Here is a 16200-nt window from a genome sequence, read left to right on the forward strand (position 1 = left end):
TTAATGGAATTCACAAATCATTTCAACACAGTTTCCAGGAGTAGAAAGAATTGCCATCTTTCTTTCAGATCACCAAGTCAAGAGTGATGAAGCAACAAGTCAGTATTCAGAGATGGTACGCAACAAGACCCACCAGATTTTTCATTTTCACGGAGTGTTTCACGGAGTGAGTCCCATCTATCAAACAATCATAACCACCCACGGCAAGATTTCTGAGTTCTTATTTGGTTTCAGTTCATCGAGAAAAGGGAAATAATACCAAACTAGAAGCTCAAAATATACCCAATTGAGCCCTTTGCCGTTCCTTCAGCTGCAACACAGGGTAAATTTAATTTGCTAATAAATCTAATCAATTGTTCATTGTCATCTCATTCGCTGGCCTTCTTTAGCTTAGCTTCCTCTCTGTCGATCTCCTCAAGCGCAGCCCAGAGCTTGGGGTCCTCATAGTCCTTGATCAGCAAGCTGGCTCCTGCTTCGAGAAGGGATTTCTCAGGGTTCCTCGTTGCCACGGCGACGACAGGCATTCCAGCTGCAACACCAGCACGTATGCCAGAAGCAGAATCCTGCAACAGAAATCTCTTATTAGTGACTACTACGACTCCAAGCAGATCAGAAGAGCTCCAGCAAATTCTAGGCGCCAGGGTTGATTTACCTCGAAGATGAAGGTGTGTTCTGCAGACACCTGAAGCTCCTTGATGGCCTTCAGGTACGGGTATGGGGCAGGCTTCGGCTGCTCACATTCACCTCCGATAATAATGGCCTGGAAGAAGTCCGAGAGGCCAAGGAGTGAGATCATGAGCTCTGCGTTAATCCTAGGGGCGTTGGTCACTGCTGCACGCTTGTAGCCGTGATCCTTGACCCACTGAACAACTTTCCCAAGGCCTTTCACAGGTTCCAAGCGCTCTTTTGCCAAACTGAATCAAACGAACAACTAGAAATATTCAGTGGCCCATCAAGTTGTAACTAAATACCAGTTGTCAAATGCAATGATGCAAGGTATACAGCACATAAAAACGAAGGAAAAATAAGTCATTGGTGACTGGACGTCATAAGAGATAACAACAAAACCCTCCACAGCTTTGTATAGTACCCAGTGCTGCTGCAAACTCTGAATTATTCAGCTATCTGGAAACTAGGAGCAGGAGCACAATATTGCAGTACCTTCTGTATTTAGCTTCCTTCTCGTCTAGGAACTTGAGCCCCTTTTCAAGGTCCCAGTCCGGGAACAAATTCTGGGCAGCCTCAACATCACTCCTTCCAGCAATATTTTTGATGAAGAACTCATCATCTATGGGCACGCCGTTGTTGTACCCAATCTGATAAAGCCATGTGGTCGATCACAGCTTGTCGCTTAGAGTAAAAGTGTGAGAGAAAGAACGTAACTTACTGCAGTCTGATTGAGAAACCATACCTCGAGGAGCAATTCCTGGAAAGCCGCATGATGGAGAGGGTCTGAATCGCAGAGAGTTCCATCAATATCAAACAGGACTGCCTGAACCGGAACAGTTGTTGCAAGAGAGCTGCAAAGGTTTGACGGCATGGATCAGTGCCAGCCACGAACACTGAATGGAAAATATCTGTCGTGGAGCTGCAACCACGGCCGGGTGGCGGAAGGCACCCGCCCTAGCCCAGAGGGTGTGTACTCGGGGGTTAGCTAGTCCCAGAACGATCTCACTCAAGAACACGATGAACACAGCAAGATTTAGAGTGGTTCGGGCCGCCGGAGCGTAATACCCTACATCCACTGTGTGTTGTATTGCCTCCCCACGAGAGTGTGAGAGCTTGCGTTCGTCTAGAAAAAACCTGTCCTGTGCACAGCGAGTGCCTCCCTTTTATATCCCAAGGGAGACGCGTACATGGTTGCTGGGACCCCGACAAGTGGGCCCAGCGATGCGGTATAAAATATAATACTGTTCATCATTATGGCGCTGCAGGCAAACGAGATCTTTCTCTGGATATCTTTGCCTGCTCTTGGAGTCTCCCGTTCAGCGTGTCTAGGCGCTGTCTTGTCGGAACGGCGCCCGTCGTAGCCAGTGGCGTCGCCTGCCACGTAGCTGAACGGCTGTGTAGGGAGCGGCGTAGGCGGCATGATGGAAAATTGCCGTGCCGTCGTATCCATTTAATGCGGCTAACGAGCTCTGCGCGGGCGCGGCACAGGCGGCTGCACTGTACACCTTGGTAATACGCGGTGCACAGCGGGGCCTGTCAAAGGCTGTCCCGCGTGCTGCAGCGGCAGAGCATGCGTCAACCATCCGCATTAAATGTGGTGGGTGGGCGAGTCCCCCTTGCGGAGGACTCGCGCACGAGCCCGCGCCCGTGCCCCCGGGACACGTGGCGTCTCCGGACCCCCGCACGGTAAGGGGGGGTCCGGACGGTGCAGGAGGTCCCGGACCCCTATGGGGGTCCGAGGCCTGGCTGTCAACTCGGAGCTTCCATCCCTTAGAGACATGTGGCGTCTCCGGACCCATCCCCAGGCGGGGAACGAGCCCGGGGCCGTTGGCCTGGTGAGGGAAGAGCCTGACCAGTGGGGCCTGGCTACTCCGTCCTTACGCGTAGTTACGGATAACTACGAGGGTCCTGTGTTGCTGCGGTAAGAGTGGGTACCCCTGCTACAGGGTACCGACAGTGGCCCCCGGGCCCACCTTGGGGGAGGTACGAACCCGCAGGTGGGGCCACTACTGCGATTTGGCTCTGCATAGCTTGAAGTTTCTTGCTGCAGAGGTCTTGACCGGCCTTGACCATCCATCGGATTGTTCGTTGCCTCATCACATCGCAACGGCTTATTGACTCGTGGCCCCCACGCACAGTGGTACACCTGGTCATGCGCACGACGCTCGGCATTCTTGCGGCCAGAGTAAACGGATCATTTACCACCGGCGCAGTTCCCGAAAAGCTCGGCCACGCCAGCGCTTAATGCGCGCACGTCAGCTCGGCTTCCGCCTCGCTCCGCGCGCGTGTGGCCAACGGTTCAGATCCCGTCTTTTCGCACCCTTGTTCGTTACCCGCTCACCCCGCCAGGTGGGCCTGGGCCCCCATGTCATGGACTGGGCGGTTAACTCCAGGCGCGGGCGTCGCTTGGGTTCCGGCGACGGTTCCGGAGTGCGCCGGTTGAATCGGGCTTATAATGGGATGAATTCGCGTTCCGCGGTTACTTTCCCGCATTCGCCTTCTTCCTTCCAACCTTTGCGCCCCTTTGCCTTCGAGCTTTCCTCGCCCCTTTCTCCCCCACACAGGTTGCTTCTTACTCCACCGAGAGATGGCGTCCCTTGTTCATCCCCGCCGCTACCAGACCGAGGGAAAGTTGAACACAGTGCGCCGTCTGCTGGGATGGAGTGCTCAGGAGACCGGCTGGGGGGTGCGAGCAGGCTCGGTTCCCCATGGCAACCTCCGTGCCGGGGAGTTTGTGCTATTTATCTCGCACATCTCCACCGGCGTGGGTCTGCCGATTTCTTCGTTCCTCCTGCTGCTGCTGGAAGACTTCGGCCTCCAACTTCAGCATCTGACGCCGCACTCCCTCCTCCTGACGTCCATCTTCGTGCATTTATGCGAGATGTTCGTGGGAGTTCGGCCCTGCGTCATCCTCTTCCGCTATTTCTTCATTCTGGTGAGGTCCGGAAGGAGCAAGGACGAGGTGGGGGGGTACTACTTCCAGGTGAGGAGTGACCTGGCGACTCCTTACATTCCCGGCCTTGCTGGCGGAAAGTGGGAGGAGTGGCGCAGGGACTGGGTGATCGCCACCACTGAAGCCAACGAGCGCCTCGCCCTGCCGACCGAGGGGCCCGCCTCCGACAAGGCATCCTGGAGGGCCAAGCCGTCGCTGCAGCCGGAGTTCGACTCCGTGCTGGACAAGATCAGGTCACTGGCGGAGAGCGGCCTCACCTCGTGGCACGTGCTCGGAGACTTCGTGAAGCGCCGGATCGCTCCCCTGAAGCAGCGGCCGCGTCCTGCATGGAACTTCACCGGCCTCAACGACTGCAGCAGGACCCAACGCGGTGAGGGGAGCGATCTGACTCAGGAGGCCTTGGAGGTTCTGGTGCGGAATGTGACTGGGGACGCCTTCATCCCGGAGAGCCTGATCCTCCCGCAGAGCATAGTCCCCCTCTGCGAGGACTCCGCGAGGACGGCGGTGCTGGCCACCCTGCCAACCCTGGACGACGGGGGACTGACCCCACGCCAAACCGGAGGCGACGCGAACCGTGGGCTCCGGATCCCTGGCGCGTCCGGGGATCAAGCCACGCTGAGTGCTGCGGGGTCCGGCGCCACCACGAAGGGGAAGCAGGCCGCGGCTAGCAGTGCGGCCGCAGCCGGCTCCAGCCGGGCACAGGGCAGCTCCGGTGCATCGTCGGGCGACGCAGGCCGGCGCAGGCTACTCCGGGGCGACGGGACCCTGGTCTCGGAGCCCGCCGCGAAGCGCCAGAGGTCTTCCGAGGGTGCAGGCCAGGGTAGCTCCCGGGCTGCCGGCCCCACGGGCCCTCTGGGGCGACTGGACCACCACCATCGCCGCCGAGGGATTCCTCCCGCCGGCAGCAAGAGCAGCAGCAGCAGCAACAGCCGCAAGAGCAGCGGCAGCAGGCACGCGGGCGGCAACAGCAGCAACAGGTGTGACCCCGGGTTGCGCCTATGTCGCAGCCACAGGGACAGCAGCAGCGGGAGCAAGCCCGGGTTGCACCTGCAACGCAGCTGCAAGGACAGCAGCAGCAACAGCAGCAGCAGCAGCCGCAAGAGAAGAGGCCCGGGCTCCGGGGACGCTGGGTACCCGGTACTTCTGGGTTAGTGTCATCCTGCTCTCTTCCCTTGCGCCGGTGCTCTGTTTTGTTTTTTGAAGGCTTTTCTGCTTTGTTACCAGGGCTCCTCGCCCCAGCGGTTCTTCTACCCTCGCCGGCACATCGGCAGGTGCCCAGGCGTCGGCGGCCTCGGCGTCGACAGCGACGGCAACAGCAAATGCGGGACCCACAGGTACGGCGACCTGCTACTAGCTTCGTGGCGTATGACGTGATGCTGACTGGCGTGTCATTTTTAGACTCCGCAGCGCACAACGCGGCGGCGGCGACAGGGGCGCCGGTGCTGGGTGCAGCCGCGCCCGACACGGCGACGGTGGAGACGCCGGTGCCGGGTGCTGCCGCACCCGATGCCGCGGCGGCTGCAATGCCGGCTCTGGGCGCCGTGGCCCCCGGCGCTGCGGCGGCGGAGGCGCCAGTGCTGGGCGCAGCCGCACCCGACGCGGTGGTGGAGATGCCGGAGCTGGGCGCAGCCGCACCTGACGCGGTGGCGGCGGAGGCACCGGAGCTGGGCGCAGCCGCACCCGACGCGGCGGCGGCGGAGGCACCGGAGCTGGACACGGCCGCGCCCGACGCGGCGGCGGCGGAGGCACCGGAGTTGAGCTCGGCCGCGCCCGACACGACGGCAGCGGGGGCGCCGGAGCTGGGCACAGCCGCACCCGACGGCGGTGGCAGCGGAGGCGCCGGAGACAAGTGCCGCAGCGGAAGCCCCCACTTCCAGCTCCGGTCCGGTTGCAGAGGAGGAGTTGGAGGTGGTCTTTGGCCGGCGGCTCCTGCAGCTCCAACTCCCGGAGGAGGATGCGACTCCCCTTCCCCAGGTGCTGTTGCAGGTTCGGCGGTCGATCGAGGAGGCAACCTCTTCCGCCGAGGTGGCCTTCCGGCGGGAGTGGTCTGCCCTGGAGAGCGAGCGCCAGCGCCTCTCCGATTGGCACACCCGCCTGGAAGCGCGCACGAAGGCTGAAGCCTCCCTCGCTGCGGAAACTCGGTCAAAACTCAAGGCGGACCAAGAGGCCTACCGAGCCAACCTTAGGAAGGTGTTTGACCAAGAGTTCGCAGTGTCAAACCGAGAGAAGTCCTTGGCGCAGCGGGAGCAGGACTTCACCCTGGAGGTTGTTGGCTTCGCTGCTCAGCGGTCCGACCTCGAGGCTCACCTCGCAGCTCAACAGTCCGAGCTGGAGGCTCGCAGCGGGGACCTCGAGGTCCGGAGGCAGGAGCTCGACGTCTTCTCTGCGACTCTGCAGGGATGGCGTGAACAACTGCAGGAGAGAGCCCGCCAGCTAACTGCCGACGAGGCGGATTTGGAGGAGGGCCGGAAGTCCCTCGCCAAGCGGGAGGCTCACGCCACCGGCATAGAGAAAGAACTTGGGCGCCAGCGAGACTCGCTCAAGAAGCTGAAGGAGTGGGCGGAGCAGAGGGAGGCCAAGCTCGAGGAGAGGTCCCGCGTGCTCGAGGAGAGGTCCCGCGAGGTGGAGGTGGCCAAGGCGGCCCTGGACACCCGGGTGCAAGAGGCGGTCCAGGAGGCGGTCCGGAAGCACCAGGAGGACCAGCGCGCGGGAGCCCAGCGGATCGCTGACTGGGCGGCCGAAGCGAGCCTCGCACTGGTGCCATTGGGAATGAGCCCGATCCAGGTGGCGGAGCCGCCAGCTTCGATAGCTGACGCTCTCCCAGTGCTGAGCTCTGCTTCGGATAGGCTCCATCGTCTGGAGCCAGTCCTTGCTGGTTAGCTTGAAGCCGAGGGTCGCGAGCTGATCCGGATGGTGGCGGAGCACATCCTGACTTGCCTCCGGAGCCATGACCCGGCCATGTCGCTGGCGCCCGTGGTCAATGGCCCTGTAGCGGAGACGGAGGCTGCCGCTCGGGACAGCGTGCGAGAGGTCGTTGACTTCGTTGCCGCCTACTTCAAGCGGGAGCCTGCGGACCCTTGAGCGGGGCATTGTACCTTTTTCCTTTTGCATTATGTAACAAACTTTGTATTAGCTGAAATTTTTGAAGTAGAAGAAACTTCAACTTAGCTGTTTGTCTGTTGATTTGCGGTATGCAGCACCCCGGCGCCCTGGCCCCCTGGCGGATAGGTTCAATTGATTGGACCTGTCTGCCACGTGAGCCGTAGGAGATGCTCTGGACCTCCTTGGTATAGGGCAGCATAGTCTGTAAGACGAGCTAGCGCCTTGCTCCCTGTGTAATATTCAGGACTTCATATAGAAGAATCAAGTTCACTTATACAATAGCAATGATACTACAACTTAGCTGCTTGACGCATGCAGAATCCGTCTGTGATGTGTGGAACAAAGCGGATGCTCCGGGCCCCCTGGAAGATAGACTCAGATATTTTGAGTCTGTCTACCATTGAGACTGGATCTTGATCTGCATGAAGGCTTTGAAGCAGATGCTAGGACCCCCTGGTAGGTAGGCTCAATGGTTTGAGGCTGTCTACCACCAATCAGGGCTTAACCTGTGTACCACTTCAAATTTACAGCTTAGTAACAGGCCCGCGGGACTCGTCCGTGACCAGTGCCAGGCTGGTACAAGGTCCGGGCTCTTAGATGCACAGGTCCAGGTTGTTCAGCGCTTGTTACAGAGTGGTGGAGTGTGTAGTCTTAGGGTACGGGACCAGGCTAAGGCGCTACACAAGGCTCCGGACCATTCCAGGAAACAGCACGATCTTCCCGGACCTGGCTTCATCATCCCAGGCCTCTGGCAGCAGTGGCAAGGTCACTTCGTTGTACTTGATCTTTTGAGTTATAGGACTGGGCATGCCGTGTTGGATTTAGGAAACCAACTCTTGAGCTGGAACGGGGTCCGGGCCCTTAATTACCTGACTCCAGGTACTAGAGTACTTGTTACAGGGTGGTGGAATGTGTAGGCTTTTGAGTACAGAACCAGCTAAGCGGCTACACAGGACTCCGGACCACCCCAGGAAACAAGCACCCGCTCTCCAGAGTAGGTCCCTAAGGGTCTGGACTCTTCTCCAGCAGCAAGAGGGTCCGGATCTGTACGGCAGTCCAGTAACTCAGCTCAGATCTTAGTTGTAGCAACAAGGGCAGAGGTCCCCGAGGGGGTTAGAGAGGTAAAAACTTTGAGAATCGGCATGTGAATTTAAATTTTAACACAAAGACAGAACTGAGAGAAATTATTTCCTTTGCAATCTTGTTGTACATGGCTTGCGCGATGGGTGCCAGAGACCGGGTTTACGAGGTCAGACCTCTACCGTTCTGGGCCGCGCGTTAGCCGACGGTGCGATGGATGCCAGAGGTCGGGTTTACGAGGGTGGTCCCCAACCGCTCTGGGCCGCACGGTAACTCTATCTTATTACAAAGGAAAGGATTATTTTCCGGCTCTGCCTAGGTGTAGAACTTACGCAGATGCTCTATGTTCCATGGGTTGGGCAGCGGCACTCCATCTTCTGTGGCGAGGCGAACGCATCCGGGCCGGCATACCTCTGTAACCCTGAAGGGCCCCTCCCAGCTGGGGGAGAGTTTGTGAAGCCCTGCTCGGCTCAGAATTCGTCTGAGGACGAGGTCGCCAGCCCGGAGCTCCCTGCTGTGCACGAACCGTTGATGATAGCGCCGGAGCGCCTGGTTGTAGCGTGCATTTCGGATTGCTGCTCGCCACCTTCGCTCATCAACGAAGTCCACGTCGTCGCGCCGCAGCTGTTCCTGCATGGATTCGTCAAAGGCCTGGACCCGTGGTGAGCCCAGGTGAATTTCTAGGGGAAAGCATGCTTCAGCCCCGTAGACCAGGAAGAACGAAGTCTCCTCGGTGGCTCGGCTGGGTGTGGTCCGGTTGCCTCATAGTACGCATGGAAGCTCGTCAACCCATTTGGCACCATGCTTCTTCAAGTAGTTGTAGGTGCGGGTCTTGAGTCCCCTGAGGATCTCTGCATTCGCTCTCTCAACCTGTCCATTGCTGCGGGGGTGTGCTACGGACGCAAAGCATAGCTGGATGCCGATGTCCTCACAGTACTCTTGGAAGAGTCTGCTTTTGAATTGGGTCCCGTTATGCGCAATGATGCGGCTTAGGACGCCAAATCTGCACACAATGGACCTGAGGAAGGCGACTGCTGATTTCTTAGTGATATTCACCACAGGGGTAACTTTCGGCCACTTGGTGAACTTGTCGATGGCGACATAGAGGAACCGGTACCCGCCGACAGCCCGGGGGAATGGCCCCAGGATATCCACACCCCACACAGCGAATGGCCATGAGGGCGGAATCATCTGTAGAGCTTGAGCCGGGGTGTGTATTTGCTTTGCATGGAATTGACATGCTTTGCAGGACCTTACCAGCTCAGCCGCATCCTGGAGTGCTGTTGGCCAGTAGAAGCCATGCCGAAAGGCCTTGCCAACAAGCGTGCGAGAGGAGGAATGACTTCCGCACTCGCCTCCATGGATCTCCGCGAGCAACTCGCGGCCCTCTCCCTGGGAAATGCACCGCATGAGGACACCGTTGGCGCCACGGTGGTAGAGATCCCCTTCTACCACCGCGTAGCGTTTAGCCAACCGGACTATGCGCTCAGCGGACACATCGTCATTAGGGAGGATGTTATCTTTCAGGTAGTCCCGGATCTCGGAGATCCATGCATCGGGAGCTCCCTGAGTAGGTGGGTGTGGCTCTGCGAGGTCACCAGGATCCTCTACAGGGCACACGGCCCAGGTTGGGCACCACAGGTGGAGTGCTGCCGGGACCGCTGGCTTTGAGGTGCTAGCTTGATCCCCTTCACCCAGCTCGACAGGCTGGGCGGTAGGTCTCTGCAGCCGTCTTTCGAAGACACCTTCAGGCACGGGTGCCCAGGTAGATGCTCTCGCGGAGAGATCATCTGCTGCTGAGTTGTGCTCGCGGGGAACGTGTTGTAGTTCCAAGGCGTCGAAGTCCTTCTCGAGCTTCCTCACGTGTATGAGGTATGCCGCGAGCTGGGGATTGTTGCAGTTGCAATCCCCTCGGACCTGTTTGATGATTAGCTGGGAGTCCCCCTTCACCAGGAGCTGTCGGACCCCTAATGAGAGGGCTTGCGTCAGGCCAAAGATCAGCGCCTCGTATTCCGCCATGTTGTTGGTGGCCTTGAACTCAAGGTGCACCATGTACTTCAGCTGATCTCCATTTGAGTTGATGAGGACCACACCAGCTCCGGCCCACTTTTCGCGGGCGGACCCGTCGAAGAAGAGTGTCCAGTGGGGTTCGGTGAAGACTGGTGCCCTGATTTCCGGCTCCGGGGGTCCAGCGTTGACGACCGGACCCCCAGGATTGCTTGGGGAGGGAGTCCACTCCGCTATGAAATCGGCCAGGATCTGGCTCTTGATTGCATGGCGTGGCTGGAAGTCCAGTTGGAACTCTGCCAGCTCTGCCGCCCACTTGGCGATATTGCCTGTGGCGTTGGAGTTGTGCAGGATCGCTCTTAACGGGTAAGAGGTCACTACGACAACTCGATGTGCCTGAAAGTAGTGGCGCAGTTTCCTGGACGCAATTAGTATCGCATAGATAAGCTTATGCGTCTCAAGATACCTGGCCTTCGCCTCGTGGAGGACTTCATTGACGTAGTAAACCGGCTTTTGGACAGTCCGGATCCCGATTACCGGGTCCGGCACGCCCTTATCCACCACATCAGGTCCTTGGGCCCCCAACGGCTCCGGGCTCCCACTGGCACAAGGCTCGTCCGGACCCCCTTGTGCGGGGCCCGGGGCTTCAGGCAGAGGTGAGGCTGACGCGCCCCCGTGTCCGGGGTCCGGCTCACCATCTTTGGCCGGGGAGACCCTGGTGTCCCCTTGGCGAGCTTGCTCCGCCCTCTCGGCGACCAGCACCATGCTGACTGCCTCCGCAGACGCAGCAAGATACAGAAACAACGGCTCACCGGGCTCTGGAGCCACCAATACTGGCATCGAGGTGAGGTGTTGCTTCAGCTCCTGGAAGGCCTGTTCAGCCTCTTCGGTCCAAGTAAATGGACCGGACCTCCTCAATAATTTGAAGAAGGGGAGGGCCCTCTCAGCTAGCCTCGATATGAAGCGGCTAAGAGCAGCGAGAGATCCAGTGAGCTTCTGGACATCCTTGATGCGGTCAGGAGGCCTCATTGCTTCGATCGCCTTGATCTTGGCTGGGTTTGCCTCGATGCCTCGATGTGAGACCAGGAAACCCAGCAGCTTCCCTGCTGAGACGCCGAAGATGCACTTCTCGGGATTCAGCTTCGTGCGTGTGGCGCGGAGCCGGTCGAAGACGAGGAACAGGTCCTCCACTAGTGTTGACCCTACCTTAGTCTTGACCACAATGTCATCGACATAAACCTCAACAACATCTCTAATCAGATTACAGAAGGTTTTGTTCATAGCTCGTACAAACATGGGTAAGGCATTCCTTAGACCATACGACATGATAATGTAGCAATAAAGCCCATCTACTGTTACAAAGGCAGTATGCTTCCTATCCTCTATAGACATCTGAATCTGGTGGAAACCAGAGTACGCATCTAGGAAAGACAAAAGGTCACACCCGGAGGTGGAGTCCACGATCTGATCGATACGTGGTAGAGGATAGGGGTCTCTAGGACATGCCTTGTTGAGGCTGGTGTAGTCGATGCACATCCGAAGCTTCCCGTTGGCCTTTGGGACGACGACCGGATTGGCCAACCACACGGGGTGGTGGACCTCCTCGATGAAGCCGGCGTGTAGGAGCTTGTGGACTTCTTCGCGGATGAAGTTTCGTCGCTCCACGGACTGCTTCCGAGGCTTCTGGCGCACCGGCGTGGCGTCGGGGTAGACCCTCAGATTGTGCTCGATCACTTCCCTGGGGATCCCGGGCATCTGTGACGGTTCCCAGGCGAACACGTCGACATTTGCCCGGAGGAAAGCGATGACCGCGTCTTCCTATTTCTCCTCCAGGTTCCCTGCAATACGGGTGGTCCTGGTGGAGTCCGCTCCAATCTGCACCGTCTTCACGGAAACATGGTCCGGATTGGACGGTTGGACCTTGGGAGCCTTTGCAGGCGCCTTGGGCTGCGAGGTGGACGGATCCTCCTCGGAACGCGCAGCCTCTGCCGCCAGAGCATGCAGCCTCTCAACTGCAGCGACGGCAGCGGTGCGGTCGCCCTGCACGGTGAGGACTCCGGCAGGAGAAGGCATCTTCAAGACCAAATACCCATAATGAGCAATGGCCATGAAGCGGTAGAGCGCCGGTCGGCCAATGATGGCGTTGAACGGGAGGTTTACTTCCGCAACATCGAACAGAACGCTCTATGTGCGGAAGTTCTCCTCGGTCCCGAACGTGACCAGCAGTGTGATGCTCCCCAGAGGGAACACCGGGTGTGGGCCCACTCCAGAGAATGAGCGAGAGGGAGTCAGCTTGGACTCCGGAATCTGCAGCTGCTTGAACGCTGCATAGCTGATGACATTGAGGCCTGCCCCACCGTCAATCAGCACGTGATAGAGCCTCACGTTGGATATGACAGGAGCGGTGACTAGAGGTAGTACACCAGCTCCGGCCATATTTTCCGGGCAGTCAGATGGCCCAAAAAAGATGGTGGTGTTCATCCACCTCTGGTGCGGCGCCGCCTTCGGGACCCCCGGCTTCACCGAGAGGACCTCTCGGCGAAGGGTCTTCACATCCCGTCGGGAGACAAGCTCCCAACTTCCGCCGTACATTACATACAGCTTCTTGCGGCGGTCGCCGTTGTCGGAATCGGAGTCGTCGTCGTGGTAGACGCCCTTCAGCTCTCGAGCGGGGGGTTGGTACCCCAGCTCCTTCTCCCCGGCGGCGGCCCCGCTGTCGGAGGCCTTCTCCTTGCCGGCCCGCTGGCGAGGAGGGGATGAACCGTCCTTGGAGGACTGCTCACGCCGCCCACTGACCCGCTTCGCGAGCTTCTGGATCTCACGGCAGTCAGCGGCGCTGTGGCGAGCGGTGGGATGCACTGGGCATGAACCTCCGCTTCCACCTTGCGGGCGAGGGCATTTGCCGTGTGCATTCTGGCCCCCAGCCGCTGCTGCCGTAGCCGGCGTCGCCGCTGGCGCCGCCGCTGCAACGACTGGTCCACCAGATTGCAGTTCCCCGCGATTCCGGTTCTTGTTCTTCTTCTTGCCACCGCCCTGAGCGGTAGCACTGGAGCCGCCAGCCTTGGCGTCTCCGCTTTGGGGGGCTGAGTGCCATGCACGACCCTCAGCGGCCCTGGCACACTTGTCTGCCAGGGAGAAGAGCGTAGTGACGCTTTCCACCTCGTGCGTCGCCAGCTTCTCGAGCATCTTCTCGTCACGTACCCCCTGGCGGAAAGCAGTGATAATAGATGCATCTGAGATACGAGGAATGGTACCCCGTACCTTGGTGAAGCGCGAGATGAAGGCCCGGAGCGTTTCTCCGGGCTTTTGCCTCACGGCGTGGAGGTGCGCCTCCACGCCATGCTGCTGGTACGCACTGGCGAAGTTCGCTGTGAACCTTGCACATAGCTCTTCCCAGGACTGGATCGCCCCAGGCGTGAGGTTCATGAGCCAGGTCCGGGCTGGCCCAGACAAGGCTACATGAAAGTAGCTTGCCATGACGGCGCCGTTACCACCAGCCGCTGTGATGGCAGTAACGTACACCTGCAGGAACTCCGACGGGTTAGTGGTACCGTCGTACTTTTCCGGCAGATGGGGGCGGAACTTGGATGGCCATGCCACCGCTCGGAGGTGGTCCGCCAGTGCAGCGCAGCCCACCCCGCCAACTGGTGCGCCTGGCTGTATCCGGGCGTTCACCGGGGGCTTGGGTGCCACCACATTCAAGTCGGCGTTGAGGTTACGACCCTCAATGTTAAGACGGCGCTCTCGCGCCCTCTCAACGGAGACGCGGGCATCCTCTCCCGCGCCGGCGGTTGATCTCCGCCCGCAGGTCTTCTGTTCGTGCACCCCTCACGGTAGGGGAGCGCACAGACGCCGACGCACCGCCCTGACGCTGGTGGTAAGGTACCACCGCGTTGCCGGGCGGAGGTCGTTGCCCAGTCCTTGCAGAGCTGGGGGAGGCCTGAGCCAGGTGGAGGAGACGGTCAACGTCATCCCGCCACTGCTTCAGGGCGTCTGGCGAGGCTGCCCCAGCCGGGGGGTTGCGAAGCAACTCCCTAGCCGCTGCCAGCGCTCCGCCGCTCGCACCTTGTGAGGGGGCCCTTGATGGGCGCCCTGACTCTTGCCGGCGAGCAGCGCGCGCTGCTGCCGACGGTGGCTGCTCCACAGGCACAGTTGCCCCTGGAGCAGGAACACGAGGAGCGTGTGGCGTAGAGGACGCCACACCCTCCGTCATCTCTACGTCGTCCACACGAACCATGGGGACGTTGAGGAGATGAACTGTGACCAGCTAAAGACGCCCCCTACCTGGCGCGCCAAATGTCGTGGAGCTGCAACCACGGCCGGGTGGCGGAAGGCACCCGCCCTAGCCCAGAGGGTGTGTACTCGGGGGTTAGCTAGTCCCAGAACGATCTCACTCAAGAACACGATGAACACAGCAAGATTTAGAGTGGTTCGGGCCGCCGGAGCGTAATACCCTACGTCCACTGTGTGTTGTATTGCCTCCCCACGAGAGTGTGAGAGCTTGCGTTCGTCTGGAAAAAACCTGTCCTGTGCACAGCGAGTGCCTCCCTTTTATATCCCAAGGGAGGCGCGTACATGGTTGCTGGGACCCCGACAAGTGGGCCCAGCGATGCGGTATAAAATATAGTACTGTTCATCATTATGGCGCTGCAGGCAAACGAGATCTTTCTCTGGATATCTTTGCCTGCTCTTGGAGTCTCCCGTTTAGCGTGTCTAGGCGCTGTCTTGTCGGAACGGCGCCCGTCGTAGCCAGTGGCGTCGCCTGCCACGTAGCTGAACGGCTGTGTAGGGAGCGGCGTAGGCGGCATGATGGAAAAGTGCCGTGCCGTCGTATCCATTTAATGCGGCTGACGAGCTCTGCGCGGGCGCGGCACAGGTGGCTGCACTGTACACCTTGGTAATACGCGGTGCACAGCGGGGCCTGTCAAAGGCTGTCCCGCGTGCTGCAGCGGCAGAGCATGCGTCAACCATCCGCATTAAATGTGGTGGGTGGGCGAGTCCCCCTTGCGGAGGACTCGCGCACGAGCCCGCGCCCGTGCCCCTAGGACACGTGGCGTCTCTGGACCCCCGCACGGTATGGGGTCCGGACGGTGCAGGAGGTCCCGGACCCCTATGGGGGGTCCGAGGCCTGGCTGTCAGCTCGGAGCTTCCATCCCTTAGAGACACGTGGCGTCTCCGGACCCATCCCCAGGCGGGGAACGGGCCCGGGGCCGTTGGCCTGGTGAGGGAAGAGCCTGACCGGTGGGGCCTGGCTACTCCGTCCTTACGCGTAGTTACGGATAACTACGAGGGTCCTGTCTTGCTGCGGTAAGAGTGGGTACCCCTGCTACAGGGTACCGACAATATCAAAGCGGAACTAATTCCCCTATTAGGACTAGGACTGTGCTCGTGCAACTCAGCAGTTTCAGTAGAGAAGCGGTAGAAATTCAGTTGGCAAATTCACATGTATACACCGGGTAGAAGTAGAACAATGCAATGTCCTGTGCCGATTGGCCCATCCAGCAATGTTGTGCAGCTGTAAAACACGCCCTAATTTTGCAAGATCTCTATTACAAGATGGATCAACAAAAGCGTGTCTAGGCGCTGTCTTGGTATGTTGTAAGCTTCTAAAAATCTGTACGGTTGGTTCATTAGTACATACCAACATCGATCACGAAAGGGCGTTACCTCTTGCTAGTAGATAATTTAATTCTCGCTATGCTATGGCTTTAGTGTATGGAAATTCAAAACATGGGCGTCTGCATGAAGGATCGCAGTTCGGGGAGAACAAGCAGATCGCGAGATGCTCTATTTCCTTGAGACAAAGAAAAAGAAAAGAAAAGAAGTGATACCTGACAGTGGAATTGCCGTTGGCAGTGGGAGCCGCCATGTGCCGAACAGGCGATCGATCCAGGATCCGGAGGAAGGGCCCCGGGCGAGAAGACCGGCCGGCGGGGGCGGAGAGAGATGAGATGAGATGAGATGAGCGAGCTCCCTCTCTCGATCGAGGAGGAGGAGGCGCAGATGGGTTTCGCAATCTGCTGGAGTTTCTTGTTATTTTGGATCTCCTCTCCCCTGTTTCCTTTGTGTGGCCCAGCAGCGAGCGGCCTGCTGCTCCCTGGGCCCACCAGCAGGACACTTGCCAACCTATCTGCTGCTGCGAATCAGATGCTCACCATTCCTTTTTTTTTCCTTTTCTTTTTGGCTGCGAGCAGCGTAAGTATATGATGATGGTTTCCGTCGCACTTCTCAAATACCTACCCAATTGCTGAGAAAATACGGTACTTTTGTGCTGCGGTTCATCCTTTTTACACCATTGTCCGAATACAATACGTCAACACACAAGGGAAACGTACCTGAGGGGTGCATTTGTTTTGTATGATAAAATACCTTTTTCTCAGAGAAGGTGG

General features: G+C 58.8%; 1 protein-coding gene across 2 annotated transcripts; it reads right to left on the reverse strand.

Annotated features, from left to right (window-relative positions):
- Positions 1-113: 113 nt before the first annotated feature.
- LOC120702355 (haloacid dehalogenase-like hydrolase domain-containing protein Sgpp) lies at positions 114-15966 on the reverse strand. 2 transcript variants are annotated; one of them, XM_039986117.1, is made up of 5 exons: positions 15643-15966; positions 1412-1520; positions 1162-1316; positions 653-914; positions 114-563 (listed from the first exon to the last, which is right to left on the reverse strand). In XM_039986117.1, exons 1-5 carry the CDS (start codon positions 15678-15680, stop codon positions 369-371), a joined length of 759 nt encoding a protein of 252 aa, XP_039842051.1. In that variant the 5' UTR covers positions 15681-15966; the 3' UTR covers positions 114-368. The 2 variants fall into 2 exon arrangements, with proteins under 2 accessions (XP_039842051.1, XP_039842052.1); XM_039986118.1 differs by lacking the exon at positions 15643-15966 and adding an exon at positions 15158-15345 and having other exon boundaries at positions 117-563; positions 1412-1577.
- Between the last annotated feature and the right edge of the window lie 234 nt (positions 15967-16200).

This window comes from Panicum virgatum, chromosome 4K (assembly GCF_016808335.1).
Source record: "Panicum virgatum strain AP13 chromosome 4K, P.virgatum_v5, whole genome shotgun sequence".
NCBI lineage: Eukaryota > Viridiplantae > Streptophyta > Magnoliopsida > Poales > Poaceae > Panicum > Panicum virgatum.